We start from the raw sequence: 21,600 nt of genomic DNA, 5'->3' as shown, positions 1-21,600 counted from the left end.
AACCGTTGTCGCTGTATTTCAGGAGGAAGTACTGAACAAATATTTTTTTAATTAACTGATTCTAATGATTCAGTTACACTGAAAACAACTGCTTTAAACGTCACTAGTTTGTGTGTGTGTGTGTGTGTGTGTGTGTTGCGTGTAAACCGAAGTCAGTTTCATGCAGTCGTGCAGTGATGACTCCGCCCATGTTGAGTAGGTACTATTTTTGTAGTGGAAAACCAACCTAAACTGTGTCGTGGCAAGTCAATGCGAGCTGGGACCATAATGGGAAAGGGTAATTAGTGGAATTCCATCTTCGAAACTCTAGCAGACGTCTTCCAGTTGACAATAAAGCCAGATCCTTTTAATTGGCATCTTTGAGGTGGCAGGGGGTTAACTGTTGCGGAGATTTTGATCATCAGGCGAGACGACCAAAGATCAAGTGACGAGTTCAGCCTAAAAGCTTTAGTGAAGATGAGCTCAGATCCTAGGAGGACTGAGAGAATGTCAAACATGAACATGAGAACATGAGACATGGTAACATCCAAGTGACCATGTTTCTGTTCATCGGGTCAATTTTGCCGTGTTTTGTTAGAACTAGAGTGTTTCAACTTGAGCACACAATTAAGTTATTTCAGCTGCGGGAGCCACAGACAAATGGATTTGAACATGCATGAAGCAATTTATTCTCCAAAGACCAGGAAAGGAGTAATCAACGCGGTGATTGTGTCACCAGGTCGTGGTCTGCATAGAAATATAACAATGTTTTGTAACTATTTTCAGACCATATAATATTAACATGAGAGCATAGCACGTAGCTGTACACGTGTCTTGTCTTCTGATAAAATAGTGCAGTATGATTAACTATGATTCAAGATTCTTTTTACATCCACTTTTAAATGTACTTACAGATACGTTGAAATATTTGTAAGATGCAAAGAAAAAGAGACATCGCTGCCGTTTAAAAAAAAACACTTGAATATAAAAATGCGAGTACATTTGTTCAGAATGTAAAATAAAATAGCATCACAACAGTTATTATGACATAATATAAGTGAGTACAGGCACTGAATTCAGCACAGACAAGATAACATCAGGCATTTACTTATGGCGTGGGTCAGTGACAAGGTTATTATACTTAACAAAAACTAACTGAAACTAAATTGTGTGTTTACAAAACTAACTAAAACGAACTAAAAATGGTCATCTTTGTAAATGTATTTCATTCCTGTTGAGTTCATATAAAGTGTATTTATTTTGTCAATTTTGAAAGGTTGTATTTGAAACGCAATACTTATAATTATTAACACCTTTTTGAATCTTGCACCTGGCAAATACTGCATATTACAAAAACAGGGCGTGTGTTTGGACAAAATGTCTCCAAAGCTGCACTGTGTCCCTTATTATCCATATTATGTTGAAGGTGACATAGACCGGAAGCTCCAATTAACGCTGCGTTTGTGTGTGTATCTGCGTCATTACCTCGTTTATGAAACCCTAAAGTTTCAGAACAAACAGTTCAGCCACTGCTGAGAAAATAGTGTTGTATTGTTTTCCTGGGCTCTGCGAAGCGGATCGACACTTCCTTAATTTGATGTCGTCATCAGAAATCCTCACCACCGTAGCGCCTCCCGGTGCGGGCACTAGTCCGGGCACATCCGGTTGCGTACATTCAACCGCAGAAGAAGAAGAACTACTCTCGTTGTAGCTGCTGAGATGCAGAGCATCCACCGTGCCAGAGGGGGAGCTGTGTATCTGAGAGCTGGCCTACCAATTACGTCACTTCCAGGTACCTGGCCAATCACAGGACAGTAGGAAAGCTCTCGTTGGCTGGCCAATCACAGCAACTGTTTGGTCTGAAACAGCGCGGCTGACGAGAGCGTCAGCGAGGAGATATTTTGATCGGCTCGTTTGCAGCGATTAGGAGGTTTTTAATCATGAAAACAAGTTAATATATGTAAGTAGACCTCCATAACTAACATATATGTGTGATACAAGCATTCGATGTCACCTTTAAATGACACGTGGCCAGTGCCTGTGTCATTACCATGACTCTAGCTGTTTCTGTTTCATTTTGACCACATTATTATAACCGATATAATCCTCCGTTCATCACTGAACTGTAATGTCAAACCAATCTGGATCAAATCTGAACATGCAAAGATAATCTGAGGGTCAACAAGGTCAATGTGACAGAACCTGAAATTGCAAAGGCAAAGGCAAATTGCTAAAGCACTATTCTGGTCTCAATAACACTCAACCTTACATTTGAAAGACGACCTGCTCTACCACTGATCCACTACCGCTTACAAAACTGACTGAGAGGACTGGTACAAATAGTACAGTACAAATACTTAGCGTATACATTAGCGTACTTAAGTACAACATTCACATTTCTGTACTTTATTTATTTTTCTAGCAACTTTCACTTTTACTCCACTACATTTTCTTGTTACTACCAAATAAAATCAGGAGAAGAAGAGTTGGTATTATGGTTTGTATTCATATAGCACTTTTCTAGTCTTGATGAGCAGCTTTACACAACAGTTTTCACTCATTCACGTTCTGCAACATGGGGTTAAGTGTCTTGCTCAAGGACACCCATACACTAGCAGAGCTAGGAATTGGACCCACAACCTTCCAGTTGAACGACAACTCACCCTACCACTGAGCCACAATGGCCCAACCCCAACTCCTCCCTTTTTTTAAAAAAATACTTTCACTTCTGAAACTTGAGGTACATTTTATATCAGAAAAGTACTTTTGATACTTAAGTTCAGTAAATGTCATAGACACTTTCTGGTAAGATACTTGTACTTTCACTCAAGTATCCCCTTTAAGGTACTTTAGACAAGATCATTTCTGATTCTTCAGCAGCATAACAACAGGACCAGACGGGATCATGATTGTCGCCTTCATGTAGTCTTCAAACTATATAAGCAGCAAAGTTCATATGGAGACAGGCAGACAGTGTTTGGCAGGTTTGGTGTTCAAAATGTTGGACGAGTTCTTGGACGTGGAGCCCCAGCAGGTGTACACCGGCCTGCCGATGACACCATTGTCACTGGTGCACTGAACTTCGCTTTTGCTTTTGCTTTCACTGTGAGTTCTGTCCTGGGTCTTGGGCTTTTTGACACGACCCCGTTCATGGAGCTGAATGTGAATGGGGAACGGGGGCTGAGGGACGGCGTCAACGTGGACGCCTACGCGGTTTCCCCCCAGCTTGGAGCAGAGCGAGAGGTGCAGGCAACGCAGCTCCCGCTGGAACGTCTTGTTGAAGTAGAAGTAGATGAACGGGTTGTAGATGTGGGAGCTTTTGGCGAAGAGGGCCGGGAAAACGAAGCCCTCGGGGGCCATGTACCAGTCGCCCTTGTGGAAAATGAAGAGGAAGGAGACGATGGCGTACGGTGCCCAGGCGATCACGAAACCCAGGCTGATGCAGAAGAACATCTGGAGGAGGAAGTAACAGATACAGGACAGTTTTTCAACAACAGTGGTAACACAGACAAAAATATACAATGAATCATTTCCTACGGGGTGAATGAGTCAGTTTTTCTTTGCCATATTGTCAATAATATTATTTTTATTACTTTACCAGATGAAGACAGAAAATTAAGAGGAAAAAAAGAAAGAAAAATAACATAAAAAGTTGAAAAAATTGGTTGTTTTGACTTACACACACACATATACACATATTTATGTATATGTATATATATAGAGCACACATATTACTGTAAAGGAACTCATTATGAAAGCGTACACAGAAAACGGTAAGAATACATACGGGCGGGCAGTCGCCTGGACAGCTATGCGCTCGCGGCGCGAGACTCGGAGTCCCAAAAGTAGCGCGCGAAGCAACGTATAGTGATTGTAGCCATGTGTGTTAAAACAATACATCCATGGTTAAAACGGCCGTGTTTCTGTGTTTACGGGTGAGTAAACACAGAAACTAATTAATGCACATTAATTAATAGCACGTTGTGATGTTTCGTAGGGGTTTTTACCCCAAAGGTTGTAACAGAGACCGATAAAGAGGATGACGTCACTGCGATGACATTTGGGCTAATAAAAGTAGCTACACTATAGCACAAAATATATATTATAATTCTCATTGTTTTGGAGGCAGAAATGTGGTACATGTTATATCTTTTAGCTGAAGTGATGTGTGAAGTCAAAGTAAAGTCAATTTTAGTGTCGCCCGGACGTCATTCTTCATTCTTTTTGTGCATACATGTGACAGAACGCGGACTGTCTTCCCACCACCTCACTGACCACAGAGAGACGCTTCTCGGTGCGCCGCAGGTTGTTGCTGATGCCTCTCGCGGACAGCGTGTCAGAGAAGCGGGACACCTTGTAGAGGGTCTGACACTGGGACACCACGATGAGGAGGACGGGGACCAGGGTGAAGCAGGCGAAGGAGCAGATCACGTAGAAGGCATCCTTTGCCGACGTATGGTAACCCTTCCAGGCTACGGTGCAGGACAGGCCGTAAGGCTCTGGCACGTAATCGCCCCATCCAAAGAGAGGGAAGCTGGACCACAAGGTGGCAACCAGCCAGATGACAGCGCACATTATGCGGAGGTTGGCACCGTCCAGCCAGACTGTAAAAATGAACACAATTGTGTAATAGATTCTTATTTAATATTATATTATTATTATTATTATTATTATTATTATTATTATTGTTATTATTTTCTAAAGAAAATAGTACTCACTACTTCAGCTGGTAATAAAACATACTTTTTATTTTTTTACAAAGAAATAAAGTAGAAAATAATATGGAAATTCAAAACCAAATCACTAAATACAAAAACAGAGCTTTTCCATTTCTATGTATGTAATTATTTATTCATTTAATGGATTTATTTTGTTATAGATAACAGAATCGCCTGTGTCCGCTAACATTACTCACATTACTGTTTATTTACTGTTAAAATTAATTCTTAAAATGACAGATGGATGGAAGAAAATCACTATCACTATATAAAAACAATTATAGCATTTCAATTTCTATGTATTCATTTAATGGATTTATTTTATTGGATCATTACCCATATAATAATTGAATTGAATTCTAACTAAAGTGCACAAATTAAATTGTCTACATGACTTTGACATTTATTTGAGTGTAGTTCTTTTTTTCTTCATTTCACTATGCATTTTTGGTAAAAAAAAAAAAATAAAATAAAATTTTGGGATCCAGAAAATCTTAGACAGCTTGAACTAAATTGAGGCATTCATGAGTGAGATAATTGCTAAAGTGCTAAAAATTATTATTATTATTTCATGGATGTTGAATAATATCAATATTAAAAACATGTTACAGCCATCAAGGCGTTTATCAGGACAGACAAATAATATTTAGAAGCAAGAAATAATTGACCTCCGAATAAGATAAAGACGTTGGTTTTCAGAGAGAGAGAGAGGAGGGGGATTTAATTTAAGAGGGAAACTAGTCTAACAGATGAATTAAAGCGGAGTAAAAAACATAAATCAGTTCAAAATAACATACAAAATATACATTTTAAATAAATATAAGGATGAAGAATAGCTAAATAATCCAGGACGGTGATAGAAATGTGTCGTGTTTAAAGCCAGACCTATTCTTGTGTTGCACTGAGAACATTTCGAACTCTGTTTAAAATACTGTAAATGTGTAAATATTTGGTGACGGGGATAAAGTAGTGTATAAATTGAGTTGTATGTAACAGGAATGGGGGTAGGTACATACATGTATAAGTTTATACTTGTACCAACTCCTTTTCAAACATGTGACAAGATGGAAATGTTGATGTTGAACATATCCATCAATCTATGAAGGCCTTGATGCTCTGAAACTTTCTCAAGCTGTCGAGGATGAAGGATGAAGTCAAACTCGACTGTGCTCACCGTAGAAAAAGCTGTTGCAGGTCTTCAAATATCTGGTGACACTGATGGCGGCGACGGTGAACATGCTGCACAGGCCGAAGATGTAGCAGCCCAGGCCGTAGTACACGCACGTGATGTTCTCCCCCAGCCACGCGTGGTTGAAGGAGGACATGATGGAGAGCGGGTAGAAGCAGACGCAGCAGAAGAAGTCCACCACAGCCAGGTTGACGCACAGCAGCTCGGAGCCCACCATCTTCTTCCTCCTGCGGTAACAGATCACCAGGACCAGCCCGTTGCCCGAAACGGAGAGCAGAACTGAGGGAAGTAGGCCAAAAACAAGGCAAAAACAAGGGGAAAACAAGGTTTATTATGTTTGTTTTCAAAATAAAAGTTGTGGAAAAAGAATGATATTTCATGGGTTTTACACACAGACGTTGAAATGCTCCTTTAAAGCTGTAGTATGTAACCTTTAATGATTTCTGTTATTATTCCGCCTCTGTGTGGTTTTTGTGAACAGTATTCGTATGCTGCGTCCATCTGAAATTGGGCTCAGTCAGGCAAAACTATCAGACCTGACTGAGGGAGCGTTTGTGTGTGGGCACCAGCAGCGCACAGGCGGGAGGGATTTATCTTCTGAAGCTTTTTGTGGGCCATTTTTTTGTGTTCTCCGTCATACTCCAACCGTCCTTGCAGCCATCTCCCTAGGTTAACTTTTTTTTTTCAACTTCCTGTGAGCAGCGCGGGAATGTCGTCCGGCGCCACAAGCTGCAAACACTGCTACGCCACAAAACCCAACACCCCAAATTTGCTGGGATGTCTTTATTTTTAATTAACTAGCCTCATGCTTTCTCTTCTTAATCTCATTCACTTCATTAGAGAAAGACTTCTCAGTCAAACCCTCTATGATGTTACTCTTGTTTTCCCTTAACAGTCTGAAGTGTCTGTTGTCAGCTGTATAGTTCACACACCAGAGAATAGGAGCAGCCAACGGTTATAAAGATGATGAAGGGTGTCACATCATGGAAATGGCACGAGGAGTGCGGACGTGTTAGCACTCTCACACAGCTGACAGCATTCAGTTCTCCTTTTTTTCCCAGCATTTCAAATCGATCAAAAACACCCTGTGCTTCCTTTTGGTCATAATTACTCTCGAAAGGTCGCCTATTTGGAATAATATTTACATGTTTATTTACAGTTAAAATGAATTCGTAAAATGCTTCTGAAAGAAAATCAAACATCAATTAAGAACATCAAGTGGGGAAAAGGGAAGAAAAAAGTAAAAACTATACTTCTGTTGCAATATGAGGAAATTTGAATATAAAGACATTTAAATTAAAATAATTTGCATACATTATTATTTTTTTTTTTTTTTTAAATTAAGCTTCCTCATGTCAGATCATGACAAATCAACTGTGTTACAACGGAACCATAATACTCCGGGATATATGCATGCACACACACACGCTAAGTAACACATTTAGAATAAGTCGAGAACCTTTAGGATGAAAAGAGCCATTTTTGTGGAGTCGCAAAAGGAAGAAACTGCTGACATTTCATTGCTGTTTATACCCCATTATAAAAGAAAAGAAAAGAAAAACCCACTTTGAAATGAATGAAGCAGCATTTGGATTGCATGTAGTTCATGCAACAAAACCTCCCTGTGGACTCAAAGATGGACAGGAATGCAAATGTGTACTTCTTTATGTACATATATTATTTCATTTAGGTGTCATTTAAGTATCGCTTTGATCTCTAAATAAGCTACTTAGAGGTGGCTCTAGAGCCACAGGTTGCAGACCCCTGGGATAAACCTTAATGTTATGTGAGGATTCTCCTAAAAAGAAACACACAATTAATTTTGTTGTTCTCCTGAACTATTTACATTTTTTTGTTGTCAACACATGACAAATGACAACCTCACAGGCTAACATTTGACTAAATGTTCTGAAGGCACGTCCAAGTCTCACTTTTTTAGTTTTGATTAGTAAAAAAATAAATAAATCCCTAAGCATAAATGTCACATTTTATGTTACAACCATCCAATTCAATCATGCACAGCATGTGAAATGAGCAAGGAGATAGAGCAGACACATGCACATACCCACTGAGAGGATGGCCAGTCCCACACATATGTCAGCAGCTGGGGTCAGTTTGGAGGTGAAGGCAGACTCGGTCCGGTTGTCATCAGAGGATCCCAGAGACATTGGTTGCCGCCGTTCCTGGTTTCCGCTGCAGGCAAACTTGCACGTAGACTTGTCTGACATGGAGAGACGCGTGTACATGCAGGTTTGCAGTGCTTTTATGGAGGCTGGTTGTGTCGCTATGACAACATAAAGGACCGGCTGATTAGGTTGGGATGAATGCGACTGGGCCTCGTACATATGGAGTACCAGAGGGAGACCAGCGCCACTACATCACAACATCATTATTACAATGTATATTTTTTTATAGATTACTCTATTGTGGAAAAGGGTTTAACTTAGGTTAATTGAATCAAATGAATCAGTAAGTGGTAATTAGCAGCAGGGTCCTTGTATTGTATATCTTGAACGAGACTCTCACGGTCATGTGAAAACACAGCCAGCAGCGTTATATAATGGTCTTAATTGAGTCATAATTATTTGAACAAAATAAGTCCATGTGATTGTTAGAATTACCATTATCAATTATAATGGTATCAATTACCATTATCTGGCCTCTTATTAACACTGCTAGACATTATCCATAAAAAACAACAACTAGAAAACTACTGTAATCCTGCACGTGTGCATGTTTTTATCCTGAAACTACAAATCATTTAAGATTATTCCATTACTTTCTGGTCTTTTTGGTCGGTGAGCTTTTTATTTTAGTAATTGCTCAGACCTAAAGATGTTAAGAGATTAAATATTTCAAAAACAGGTCATTAAATGACATATTTAAAACTAGTCATAGGAACATTAACTTGTACTTTTGATATACTTATGAATGCAGGATTTATTCATGTTGTATTGCTACTTCAGGTCATTTTTGTTATTAATATTAGTATCAGAGTGAGCTTTATCCTCTCATTTTAAATTTTTAGGTAATTGATTTTCAACTCCACCAAAGTAAGTTTTAAAATGCATGAAATGTATTGTATTTGTGGTATGTATTCAGATGCCAAGGACTGAATGTTGACCAAAGATATTAATAGTTAATATTGCACCATCTAGTGACATCATTGACGTACTGCAGCAGAGGGAGAAGGGGAAAAAAAGAACAGGCTGAAAAGGTATATTTTGAATACAAAGATAAAATAGACTTTATTAAATGGTGAAACCTAAATAAGTGATTAGAAGACTCCACACGTTTTTTTTTTCTTTTTCTTAAAGTCACAGAGGCTGGAATGCTGTACAGACACAGAGGCATCAGAGGGAGCTAAAATATAAACTAAAATATGAACAAGAGACTAGACACGTGGGGGATCACCGCTCAAACGAAAAAGAAAACACAAATCGGTCCTATGATCAGTTGGAGTCGGGTTGAAATAAAAATCAAAAGTGATTGGAGTCTGGAGTGGAGGAGAGTGAAAAGACAGACATTATCTGTGAATTCAATTCAATGGGATTTTCTGGTGCTTTTTCAATAGAAGATAAAGTTATGATTTTACAAATGCACAAATTCAGGCGTGGTCATCGAAATCAGAGTGTATGAAGGGTTATCTTTCGCTTTCACACTTTAAGAGTCAAACAATGGTGTTTCTATAGCACGGACTGCACTTTCCTAGATCACGGAAATACTACACGGTCCATAAAAATATCAAACTGAGTGGCGTTTCCCTTTGGGTAGCCTACAAACATACATAGACGGGAGTGATCACATACACACTGAAGCACATTTATGCATCATTTTCCATCTGCAAAAACACATTTGCTTTATCAATAACCTAGAAAAATATAGTGCTGTGGGTCTCAGGTGCATGTTTTTGTTTTTAGAAACAACCAAATCATTCAATTGTTTGGCAAAATATTTGCTTAGATAGGTGAGAATATGAAGTACTAGCCAACTACTGCAGGCTCTGGGTTAGCTTAGCATAGCATGCGGACTGGAGAAAAAAACTGGAGGAAAAATGACATGTGTTTGTTTATTCTGTACATAAACCATTAAGTAAACACTACAGTTAAGTTTTTTTTTAATAAGGGGTCAAAACCCAAAGTATTTCGTTGTGAGGATAAGCAGTTGAGCTAAGCTAAGCTATCAACGTCTTGCCCGTGCTATGCTAAGATAACTGAATGTAGGCTGCAGTGTCATACTTCTTTAAAATTGCCGTCAATCAATACTTTTGATAGAAAATTGTTTCCGAAAGTGGTATTGACAAACAGCCAGACCTCTCTGCTCATGACGTCAGGCTGTTGGTCTGTGAATAAAGGCTCCCATCAAACACGGTCATTGGGTCGATGTAAAGAGGAAAAAGAAGAACGCTAATGGCAGCAAACGGACAGGAAGTTAGCCAAAAGACGACGTCAATGACAGCAGCTTTAATTCATGTCAAGCTAAAAAAAAACAAAAACAAAAAAAAAAAAGAACAAAAAGATAGCATCCTTAGGAATCCCTCTCAATACTTTAGTGTAAATAATCTCATTAACTGAGGTGTTGTGTTCACAACAAAAAGCTTCCTGTTTTTCCCCCGGACAAAAAATATTTACCAACACCTGAAACACAACAAATAATCTCAAAAATGTGACATTTACCCATTAATAAATTTGAACCATTCCACTGCACATTCTCCGCTACCCATTCATTCATCTCTGTGATTATTTTTCCTTTATGAGGTGACGTTTTTTGGCCGCGAACGTCTCGTTCATCAAGGACACCAGAGATCCGTCGTCTAGCTTCTTCTGCTCCGAACAACAGCCCTTTTCTATACATTAATGACCACTAAATGTCTAATAACTATGGGTCTGGTCCCATTTTTTTTTTTTTGCCCCCACATACTCCCAAAGTCTGCAAGTTCTCTTCTTCTTAAAGGTTTTTACACCCAGTTGGCAGCTAGTGGGGAGAGCACATTAAAAATAGACTTTAAATAGCTATACAGCTCGTCTAAGTGCAGCACGATTGGAAACATTTAATTCAAGTCATCATTATTTTCTCCCCGTCCCCCGAATATCATACAACGAATATAGCAAATCAGTTAAGAAACTAAATGTGAAAGGATAAATCTTTGATCAGACAGATAAACAATATACTATAGCCACACTGTAACATCCAAAAATAGTCTTAGGTTGAAATATATATATATATATATATTTCTTTTCTGCCAAAGAAATGCTGGCGTTCTAAGAAGATGTAATACATACTGCTGAGGTGTAATTTGTTTTTTTTTCCTGTCTCCATCAATCCTCTCCTGGCGGTCCTGAACATGGTGTCAAACCGTTACAGAAGACAGAGCTGAGGTCCGGTGTCATTTGGCACATGGATTGCTCTCACTGGCTGATACACTCACATCAGGCTCCTTGTTGTCTGTGGTGACGGCGCGGGCAGCAGTATCAACACTCTTGTTCTGGTTGTCATTATTATTACTACTACTACTGCTGCTGCTGCTGCTGCTGTTGTTGTTGTTGTTATTGTTGTTATTCTGGACACTTGAGAGCCCGTGGCTGTTGTTCTGGATCAGAGTGGCTTTGCTGAGCCTGAGCTCGTCAAGCTTCTTCCACAGATCATCCCTCTCCTGCTCCTTTTTCTTCTCCCTGGGTCAACAGCAAAAACGTTTTGTGACTTTTGCTTTTGTGCTTCTCGATTTCAAAGTTTGAAATTCCACATCCATTATGTTATAAATCAATATGATGAAAAATGTCTGTTTAATGTTTAAATCAATGAAAGCCAACTCCTGACTGACTGATAACCACTGAATTCTAAAGCAAAAATATGAAACATTTACTGGTTTCAGTTACAAAATATAATGACCCTTTGCTCATGTACAATTATACATTTAATATTTTGGCCAAACGGGGACAAACCATTCTTCCCAATGAGAAAATTGAATTCAGTGATTGTTGAACTGTTCCTTTTATTTATTTATTTATTTATTTTTTTTACTGTTACTCACCGTTGCCTGTCCGCTTTATACGAGGACGTCAGCTCATCAAACAAAGTGCAGTTCATCTCCATCAGCGTCTTCAGCACATTGTAGACCAGAGCTACGATTGTCCTGCAAAACAGAAAGGAGATGCTTTTCTTTATTCATTTCGAGGGTTTTAAATGGTAGTTGCATTTGCTTCACCATACACACACACACACACACTTATTAACATGCGTCTCTGGTGTCCACACTCTCTGATAATGGTAACCCCTCATTACGTCACCTCCTCCCTCTTGTTCTAGAGTGAAGATATCCAGCTGCAGCCTACAGCGTCACATCCTGTTTTCGTTGCCATATCAACAACAGTGGCCGCACGTGAAGTCGTGCTATTGTACGGACTCCTCTGCTTAACGAAGCATCGCCTTTGACAAGCGGGAAACTGATGCTTTCATGTTATCTGTGCTTGGAGCCACCAATTCATTTCTGCGCACGTCTCTGACGTGGTTTGGGAGATTGGATAACAATAGGTGTATTTACATCTGTTCTTACAAGTGGTCAAGCGGTGTAAAGGGGGCTCGAGTGTCATTAAAAAAGCTTAGCCACACCCCCCCAGCACCACCTGTTCACACTCCTGCCATTAGGCAGACCATACAGGAGTGTGAAATGTAAGACATCCTCTAGCCCCAAATTATAGCACCACTTAACAGCCATAAACCACTGCCCCTCCCCCGTTCGCAACCCCACATAATCAACAAATGACTCAACACCACTCTCTGCACTTTATATAGACTGAATATAACAAGATGAAGTAAGAGTACATACTGATTCCAGTGCTCTTTGGAGATTCTGTACAGGTTACCGAACATGATGGGAAGGACTTTGTCAATGTTCTCCTCGATGAGGCTGAGGATGTATTCATTATTCCAGAAGTACAGTGCTCGTTCTGCTACCTGTGAGGTGAGAAAAAGAAACGTGTGTAAGTATAAACAGAGAGGACAAAAAGTCTCTTTAATGTGGCAGTGGGTTCATTAGTTAAGTATCATGGATGACTAATAGCGCTTTTCCAATACACGGCCCCAGTGCTACTCGCCTCGTCAGTTATTTTGCTTTTCCATGAGCAATAGTACCTGTTACTTTTTTTAGTACTTGCTCAGACAAGGTTCCAAGTGAGCTGGGCCGATGCTATGCGTGACGTCGACAGACTTCCGGCCACTGATTGGTCAGAGTGCCGTTCCTGAATGAGTCATGAGCGAGACGTCCGACACAAGAATCAAACCGAACAATGGAAAAAAATCCTGAAAACTTGCGTTAATCTCGAACATTTAGCACGGAAATGTCTATGCTGTTAAGGCCCCCGCCCACGTTGAGAAGGTACTATAGTAATGGGAAACCAACCAAACTGTGTAGAGTCGAGCCAAGGCGAGGCGGGACCATGTACTGGAAAAGCGGCCTTATGGCAGAAAACAAAAAAATGAAGTTTCTATTAGTAGCTTTCGCTGCTGGTATGCTGCATATTGAAAGTCAAACAGGGGACACAACATCCCTCTGGACCTGTGCGAGGTCAGGTTGCGTCCAATCATTATTATAACTTTCCAACTCCAACGATCAGGCATTTACACCAACATCATGCTGCCATTGATCATCTATGAACAGGGTTTCCCTCTAGCACTCTCTTTGTTTCCAAAATTAACCCTTGAACTGAACTATGAAACCCCTCCAGGAGTGTCAGTCTGGAAAAGGTTCATCATGTGGTCATATAAACACTGTAAAGTAATGATCTTTGTGGTTTCAGTCTCACCTGAAAGTGTGGATTGACCACGCATCGAGAGATCTGTTTGAACAACGGCTCCTGGATTTTGCTGAACTGAGTTGGCTCAATGACATCGAGAATCTCCTCAATTTCACCCAGAAACATCACCTAATTTGACACGACATGTAGAATATGCAGCATTAAACATTTTTAAAAAATGATGGCTGCTGTTCAGCGTGTGGTGTAGGGTGTGTGTGTGCAGGTTACCTCTTTCTGGCTGCAGGTTTTAGGCCAAAACTTCAGCAGCCCACGGATCACCTGCACAGACAATAAGAGAATTTCTTGAGAATTTCTATCTAAAAAGGAACACTAAATACTAAAATCTGTTTAAGTGGGTGGTTGCTAGCACGTAACGACACATTTCTCCGTAGTGTGGACTAATTTAGTGCAGGAGGTGCTGTGCTTTTAGTGAGAAGAATGAATAAAAATAAAAAAGTACCGGCTCAGTCAGCGTAGGATCCTTCTCCAGGAACTGCACCACACAGTAGGCCAGCTGAGTCATACGAAAGAACAAAGACACATTTATATACGTCTGTAAACTCTGAATAATAATATCATCTGATTCCAATCCGATCCCTTTTACTGTAGAGTATGTGCTGATACAGAGTCTTATCAAATATTTGTATTTGCCTAAATATCAAAGCTGCACAATACACTTTTTTAGAGGGTCAATCTCAGTACAATCTGTAATAACTGTGTGAATTTGAGAATAGACGAGAAGCATTTGCAGTGCCCTAATCTGCTGAATCTGGCGCAGGACTCTACAGGCTGAAACTGTGCATCTGTCAGTCTTACAAGTATTTTCACAATAAAAGCCTTGTTGAAAAAAGAAAAAACGCAGATTAAGCACATTGTGAGAATGCAGAGGGAGAAAGAGGGTGTCACCAGCAGCTAAACCAACGTTGAGTTTGTGTACAAAATGGTGAAAATATTGATTCTCGACAAGTTTGTTTAACAGATGATTTGATACTGGAACATTTATATTTATATTCTGCACCAACACTGATGAGTGTGAATGACTGTACAGGTGTCTGTGTGTGTGTGTGTGTGTGTGTGTTACCTCTTAAAGGACCCTTTTCTGGCACAAACACTGACCTTTTTATGATCAGTAGTGCCCATGGGATTAAAACCAGCTCAAGTTAAGGGCTAAGATTTGAAGGTTAGGGTTGGGCATTGAGCGGTAAGGTCTAATAATTTGGTTGGGCTGTCCAAATGAATGGAAGTCCTTACAAAGGCAGCCGCACAAACCTGTGTGTACGAGTGCGAGGCATCTTATTAAAATAATATGATGCAACAGATGAAGGTGATTAACAATCTCTGGCCAATCTCGGCTCTGATGTAATACTTGATTTTACTATTTCATTTATTTATGTTACATGCAGGACAGCCTTAAACAAGAGAGTATGCTTCCTTTGTTTCTGTTTCAAACAAAGGATGACGATAAAAATGTGTAACTGTTCAAATACTAAGTGTAGATATTTGTGTCATAAATTTCCACTGTGGTTCTCAGTGAAAACACACTGAAGAAAAGAATAACCAATGAGTCTGCATTTTCATTTCAAAGCCACTAGATAGTGCTATAACAGAGATTACAGTCAAAATGAAATGCATAAAATCAACACCCAAGTTTTGTTTAAATCAACAGCTCAGTAAAACACACACACACACACAATGTTACAGAGTATGAAGCGAAAACTAACAGATGTAAGAGCGGAGTGCTTTTTTTTTTTTTTTACCTGAGCATGGAAGAGGGCCAGTCCTTTAGCCGTGTGTAAAGGGATCAGCACTTTCATCAGGAACTGCTTGTGCTCTGCTTTCAGAGGTAACGCAAAACCATTGATGATACTGTAAACAGAGCAACAGCAGACCGATGTCAGTTTACTGTACAGAACAATAATATTAATACTAAATACTGCAGGATCAGAGCGAAACAAGGCTGCAAAATATACAGTTATTGAGGAGGAGGAGAAATATGGCGGTAAGTCAGAGGAGAGGTTTCGTTTCAGGGCTTTTTTACTTACCCTGACATTAAGTCTACATAGGGGCTTCAACTTATTAAGATTGTTTTATTTGTTTTCCTATTTTGTCATACAGTAAAAAAAAAGGCAGAAAAAAAAGCTTGTTAAACTTTTTCAAAGTCTAAGGAAATGGACTCATTCCTTCTATAAACACAATCAAAAAGTCAAATATCATGAGTTAACAGTTTAAATACAGTATGACAAAAAAGATATTATTGGGCATATCGCATTGATGAGTGATACATTTTGTTGTCTCACCATCTTTGACAAAATCAAATCTTTATGTGACATGACCACACATAAGTACTAACCTGCCCAGGATTTCAAGCAGCTCAGCGACTCCGTTGAAGTGGTCGGTTTCGTAGATAAACCTGCAGAGACAACATGAATTATGAAACGCACCACAACATCACAACTCACACAGAAATGAGATTGGGCTGCTGCCAATACTGTGGTCTGTTAAAACATTCACTTGGGAGGTGGATTATGATATTTCCCCTTTGCCCAATTTCATGCAGAACACTGAAAAGCTAAACTTAGTAGATTTTACTTGGTGTATGAAACAGACTATAGTCTCCTGACTTAATGTATCTCCTGAGGAGGAATCAGTGAGTCTATTAAAGCCCTTCTTTTTTTAAACTGGCATTCATGTGTCCTTGTTTCTTTATTTTTTTAACCCTTTGACCCTGACCTTTCATTTTGTTTGTTTTCATGGTTTAAAACTATTTTGAAAGTTAGTTATCTTTGTCCTAATTTTAGCTCGCAGTTGTTTGGCTTCATGATTTCCCCAAAGCACTTTGTAAACTCTGTTTTTACAAAGGTGCTGTATGAATAAAGTTATTTTTATCATCATCAGTATTATACTTATCATCATTATTATTATTATTATTATTAATAACAACAACAATATTAATAATAATACTAATAATAATAATAATAACAAATGTGAGACACATCCAAGCTTGCATAGGCATATTAGTTTTTAAAGGTTTGTGTGTCCTGGTTTCTCAGTGAATCTCTGAACTCCCGTTTCCTGTTTTCAGATCCCAAGATCAGCTGATCCTGGCTTTCTCCCCGTCTAGACTTGAGTGTAAGGGCAAGAGTGCATGTGCTTTCTTCATTAGTTTTTTAGGTTTAAAATGACCCTTGCTTGTGTTGTCATGTATGAGCTTCTGTTTGGTTCTTTCTCTCTGTTACATCTCTGTACAGCATTTCGCTCCACACTTGAACTTGTGGTCTATAAATCCAACTGGCATAATTATGGTAGATTAACATGTTTGGCTGAAGACTAAGAGACATAAAGTATGGTTGCTATTACATAACTTAACGATCCATACATCATTGACCTGCTTTGTTTGGTAACCCATTTCCATGTACACTCATGGTATGTACCAAGAGAGAGAGACAACTGTGGCACTATTTATATTGTCAGTGGCAGATGGTTAAAAGTGGGTGCACCAATTTTACCACCTTGCCTGTTGGAAACGACATTGAGTGTCCCCTGTTTCAATTGTCTGAGGCCCGCCGTCACGCAGCAACAGGAGCAATAAAGATTTGACCAAAAAGTCTTTAGTTTGTGTTTCCACTGCGTCGTGAAAGAATAGGGAAAATGCATCAAACAACCATTTTCACCAAGAAGAACAAATAAACACCAATGTAACACAACAGTTGTTTCATGTTGAATGTTACGTTTCCTGCAGCATTTTGTTCTCAATTTTAGATGTTACTTACCGCAAGAAAATATTGTTGATCTGCTTTCTGATGAAGGCTCGTAAGCCCAGGAACTTTCCGTAAATCCGATGCAGGATGGTCTTCAGGAAGTCCCGCTCCCTCGGGTCCTCACTGTCAAACAGCTCCAGGAGCTAAAAAAGAGAGACGGTGAAAAATGACAAACACACATCAACGTGTAGGGCAAAGACAAAACAAACTGTATCACTAATCTATTCAAGAATAAGGAATGGTTCTTTTCTGCATCTCACACTGACAAACAGACATCAGGGAAGGAATATTGCCAATTACATTTTGGATACTATGGAATTGCAAATGCCTATGACCTATTATTTTTTGATGTCAGGAAAAATGCACACTATATATGTATATATATATATATATATATATATAGAGAGAGATAGAGAGAGAGATAGATAGAGAGAGAGATAGATAGATAGATGGATATGTAAAAAAATCTAATTAGCAGATTAATCCATGACAAAAGTAATTGAGAGAAACACTCAGTGATTTGGAGACACTGACGTGACAGAACACATTCAGAAGTTAGACAATGGGATTAAAATGGAATATGGACATTGGATCTGGTGTTATTATGAAACACAAGGTGCCAGACCATAATTCAGAGGTGGTGCTTTTGCCTGCGGTGATGTCAATACCTCAATCACAATAGGTCACACTAGGATTAGAGTTCCTGAACGCGACAAGCACGACATAACCCAGTGGTCATGGTAGCTTTTTTTTTTTTAAACCTAGATTCAAACCAGACTACATATCCCAAATTAATTTGTTCACACACGGACCACAGACATATAGGGGGAAATAGACGGAAACTTAAGTAAATTCTCTCGATTTAACATCCATTATGAGGACAATCAGGTCATTACTGAAATTAATTCAGTAATACCTCGTTTAAAAGCCTGGGTGAAACTAATTTGATTGACTACAAGGTGATGAGTGACAACTAGGTGACAACCACATATAAAGCACAACTGTTGGATATGACGACTTGGCTAGAAATCCTCACATTTTTTTTTTTGACATAAAACCTCAGGCTTCCACTCACTAATGGAATAATGTCACAGGAAAGCCTGAGGTTCATCTCTTCTGCCTAAAGCCTGATGCTAAAATTATGCTGAGACTTGTATAAAAAAGTGGCTTAAATTATTTAGTTTCGGTTCTAATTACGTTAGAGTCATATTTACATACTACTTGCATTAATGTTACCTGGGTTTTACAGAGTAATCAATAATGGACAGAGACACAGAGATGCATACACACTGGAGACATGCTGGACTCAATTCCACAGATGTAGAGTAGATGAGAAGAAGTTATGAACCTCAACCTGACTAGTTTTAAAGTTGTCTTACCACAGTGAGGAGTCATTCATGGATTAAAATGATTTCTTTCCTTACTGGGGGAAAAAAACAGTTGCTTCATACAACACATTGACAGACACACTCCATTATTCATTATTCCATCAGTGCTCCCCGAGGGGAAACAAATACACCATGTCCATGTATTTGACCACATGTGCTGTGCTTTGCTCCTTGTATCGGTGTTTTCCCATGTCAATGGCAGTGGGATCAGAAGCCATAATAATCAAAGAAATGTGTTCAAGGACCAAACTACGCCAACAATTATGACTTTTGGCCTACAGAGGAACACATTTAAGTAATATGCCACGCAGAATACACAGCAACTTGGCTTTTGCTGATTCAATCACTGGTTCCTTGTGAGCAGTTCAGCTTCCTTATCAGTCAACATCTACGAGCTCGCACTCAAAGAATGTGTCTGAAGAAGTCTTTTTGGTGCAGAACAGGTTTACATCCGATTAAATCCCCGCTGAAAGACCTTAAGACGGCTGTGTGTTTCACTTCACACCCAGAAGCAAATGATGCAGTGACACAGACTATTTAACACATACTTTGTATGCAGTGTAAATATTAGAGATGTGCTAATGAATAAGGTCACCTGGGGGTTCTGCTAGGTAGGTGCCAAAAGTGGTGGACTCTAAAAATATACAGAAACCGATACACCAGCATGGATTCTCAATACTAAAATGTGCCTATCCTTTTAAGGACCACCTTCAGAGAATTTCTCATCATCTAAACGACTCCAAGGATGTTTCTCCTTGCTGTGCTTTGGCTCTAACTTGCGTGGGGTGAAAATACATCACATGAACCATTCCCATGCCGCTGTGTGCATTATAGTGACTTACAAGAACTAAACCACGAGCCTTTACTGCCACCTAAGCCTCTATCTCACTCCCGCTGTTCCAACCACAGTCCACTTCTCCTTCCTTGAGAGAGTAAACAACAGGCAGCTATTTAAAGCTCTGCCAAGACACACTTGCATCATGGAAAGTCAATGCAAGCACCTCGGATGTGGCTCCGCCAACATTCCTGGCTCTGTGGTCCATGTTAGCTGATGCTTCTCTCTGCTGCTTTCGCACAAGAAGTGAAGCATTCCTGAGGTAGGTGGGTACTGCGCCGGGACAGATGTAGACGGGCTGCAGCGTATTATTGGTTTGACTCATCCAAAAACCAGAGTGAACGTTGGTGAACTCAGACTCAAGTACATGTATTTATCACTTGGAAAATCTGATCATTTGACCAAAAAAAAAAAATCTATGAGTATAAATGGAAGAATTCTTTTTGGTTTTTTTTGGTTTTGGTGAATGGATTATCTTGGAAATTTTGACAACTAAAGAAAATAATAGTCCAGAAAAATCAGTGGGTGACCAGTACTCCAGGGGATGTGAGAGGATGATTTTGTGGCTTTGAATACGTGGCTAATGTCTGAAAACCCAATAAAACATACAGTATGTGTCGCACAGAGCCAATCAGGCCTGATTATTTCTTGACGGATGCCACGAGAACTGTTAATAAAAGACGCTCACCTGCAGGACAAATTTCTGATCAATGTATCGCTTCGCAATGCTGGGCTGAAAATCTGGATTTTCTAGAAAACGCAGGAGAAACTCGTAGACCAGCTGGAAGACACAAGGAAAATTTAAAAACAAAATACAAACATGCACTATGTAAATACCCTTAATACACAATAATGCGATACAAAGGCTTGTGATGGCGGACAGTATCCGATTCTTACTTGGATGTGAGGCCACGCAGCTTCTAGAGTGGGTTCATCCTCCTCTGGGTCAAAATCCGGGTTTTCACTTGGCGGAAGGGTCCGAAAAATGTTGGTGCAGATCTGAAGAGAAAAGAAGAGCCAGAAATAAACAGACGGGGGTTAACGTCACAGGAGAGCATGGGAGAACGTACAGCCAGCAAAATACATGAGATCAACAAGTGTAAAGACGTACATAAAGGCCGGACTTCCCACCAAATGCTGTTCAATTAGACTCCACACTTATCAGCAGCTTTATTTGGACCATATCTGACCCACTTTAATGGACCTGGACAAAAACATTACAGATTCTGCATTGGCTGCAAACCTCTATTAATGCTAACTACCAAAGACAATTGCTCTCGAGAGATCACCGCCGCCTCTGTCCCACCTTGTTATATTTAGACACGGTAAATTTGAGTGTGACACAAAGTGCCGTAGGGAGCTGGAAAGGCTGTCACAGTCATGCTGAAGTGATAAAGACAACATTAAATTACCCAGAGACACGTGGAGAATCCAAAATGACACTAATGGAAAAGGAGCTTAAGAAGTTTTGGACTAATTGTTCACCCAAAAACAAGAAATGCCTGAAAAAGGGGTCAACGAAATGTAATTTCTGACATGATTGCATGCATGGACTTCAGGCTACAAAACAAACTATAAAAACATCTGTTACGAAGAGACAGATCGTAACAGGTGTGGTGGTGAGAAAAAAAAAAGAAGCATGAGGCCCCCTTTGAAGTGAACACTGGAAATAATTGACGGAAGCAGACGTCATGTCGAGATTTGGGTCTGAAACCCCCACTTCTTGTTTCTTGTACACTGAAACGAACACAGTCCGAGTGACACGTCTCTGTGTGGGTCATTATAATATTATATAACAGTCCCCTGCTCCAGGTATTTGCTGAACAGGGCTGAATGAGCTTCAGCACTGACACTGCGATCATCACATTTTCACAGCACCATTACAGTCAGACCTCAGCATTAGTAAAAGAGGGTGGCACCCAGCTTTGTTTAGTGTCACC

General features: G+C 39.6%; 2 protein-coding genes across 2 annotated transcripts in view; both read right to left on the bottom strand.

The window, feature by feature from the left end:
* Positions 1-770: 770 nt before the first annotated feature.
* On the bottom strand, positions 771-8,121 carry opn8c (opsin 8, group member c). The gene is made up of 4 exons (XM_058613853.1): positions 7,952-8,121; positions 5,872-6,165; positions 4,255-4,583; positions 771-3,432 (listed from the first exon to the last, which is right to left on the bottom strand). The coding sequence occupies exons 1-4, from the start codon at positions 8,112-8,114 to the stop codon at positions 2,932-2,934; spliced, it is 1,287 nt and encodes a 428-aa protein (XP_058469836.1). The 5' UTR covers positions 8,115-8,121; the 3' UTR covers positions 771-2,931.
* A 985-nt stretch (positions 8,122-9,106) lies between these two features.
* ppp2r5a (protein phosphatase 2, regulatory subunit B', alpha isoform) overlaps positions 9,107-21,600 on the bottom strand; it is a 28,713-nt gene continuing 16,219 nt past the window's right edge. The window contains exons 3-13 of the mRNA XM_058612744.1: positions 20,558-20,659; positions 20,349-20,441; positions 17,450-17,580; positions 16,030-16,089; positions 15,437-15,545; positions 14,140-14,193; positions 13,908-13,958; positions 13,689-13,808; positions 12,713-12,840; positions 11,918-12,019; positions 9,107-11,558 (exon numbers count right to left, since the gene is read on the bottom strand). Coding sequence (XP_058468727.1) covers positions 11,273-11,558; positions 11,918-12,019; positions 12,713-12,840; positions 13,689-13,808; positions 13,908-13,958; positions 14,140-14,193; positions 15,437-15,545; positions 16,030-16,089; positions 17,450-17,580; positions 20,349-20,441; positions 20,558-20,659 — 1,236 coding nt within the window. The 3' untranslated portion in view covers positions 9,107-11,272. The remainder of the gene's footprint in view (positions 11,559-11,917; positions 12,020-12,712; positions 12,841-13,688; positions 13,809-13,907; positions 13,959-14,139; positions 14,194-15,436; positions 15,546-16,029; positions 16,090-17,449; positions 17,581-20,348; positions 20,442-20,557; positions 20,660-21,600) is intronic.

Source organism: Solea solea, chromosome 17, assembly GCF_958295425.1.
Source record: "Solea solea chromosome 17, fSolSol10.1, whole genome shotgun sequence".
Lineage (NCBI taxonomy): Eukaryota > Metazoa > Chordata > Actinopteri > Pleuronectiformes > Soleidae > Solea > Solea solea.
The sequence above is the reverse complement of the archived record's forward strand: the minus strand, read 5'-3'. Positions and strand labels throughout refer to the sequence as shown.

Coding starts and splice junctions, on each gene's coding strand:
- opn8c (XM_058613853.1), bottom strand. CDS start 8,114: ATGTCAGACAAGTCTACGTGCAAGTTTGCCTGCAGCGGAAACCAGGAA. Junction 6,166..7,951: donor ACTGGCCATCCTCTCAGTGG/GTATGTGCATGT, acceptor TACTTCCCTCAG/TTCTGCTCTCCGTTTCGGGC. Junction 4,584..5,871: donor CTGCAACAGCTTTTTCTACG/GTGAGCACAGTC, acceptor TCATTTTTACAG/TCTGGCTGGACGGTGCCAAC.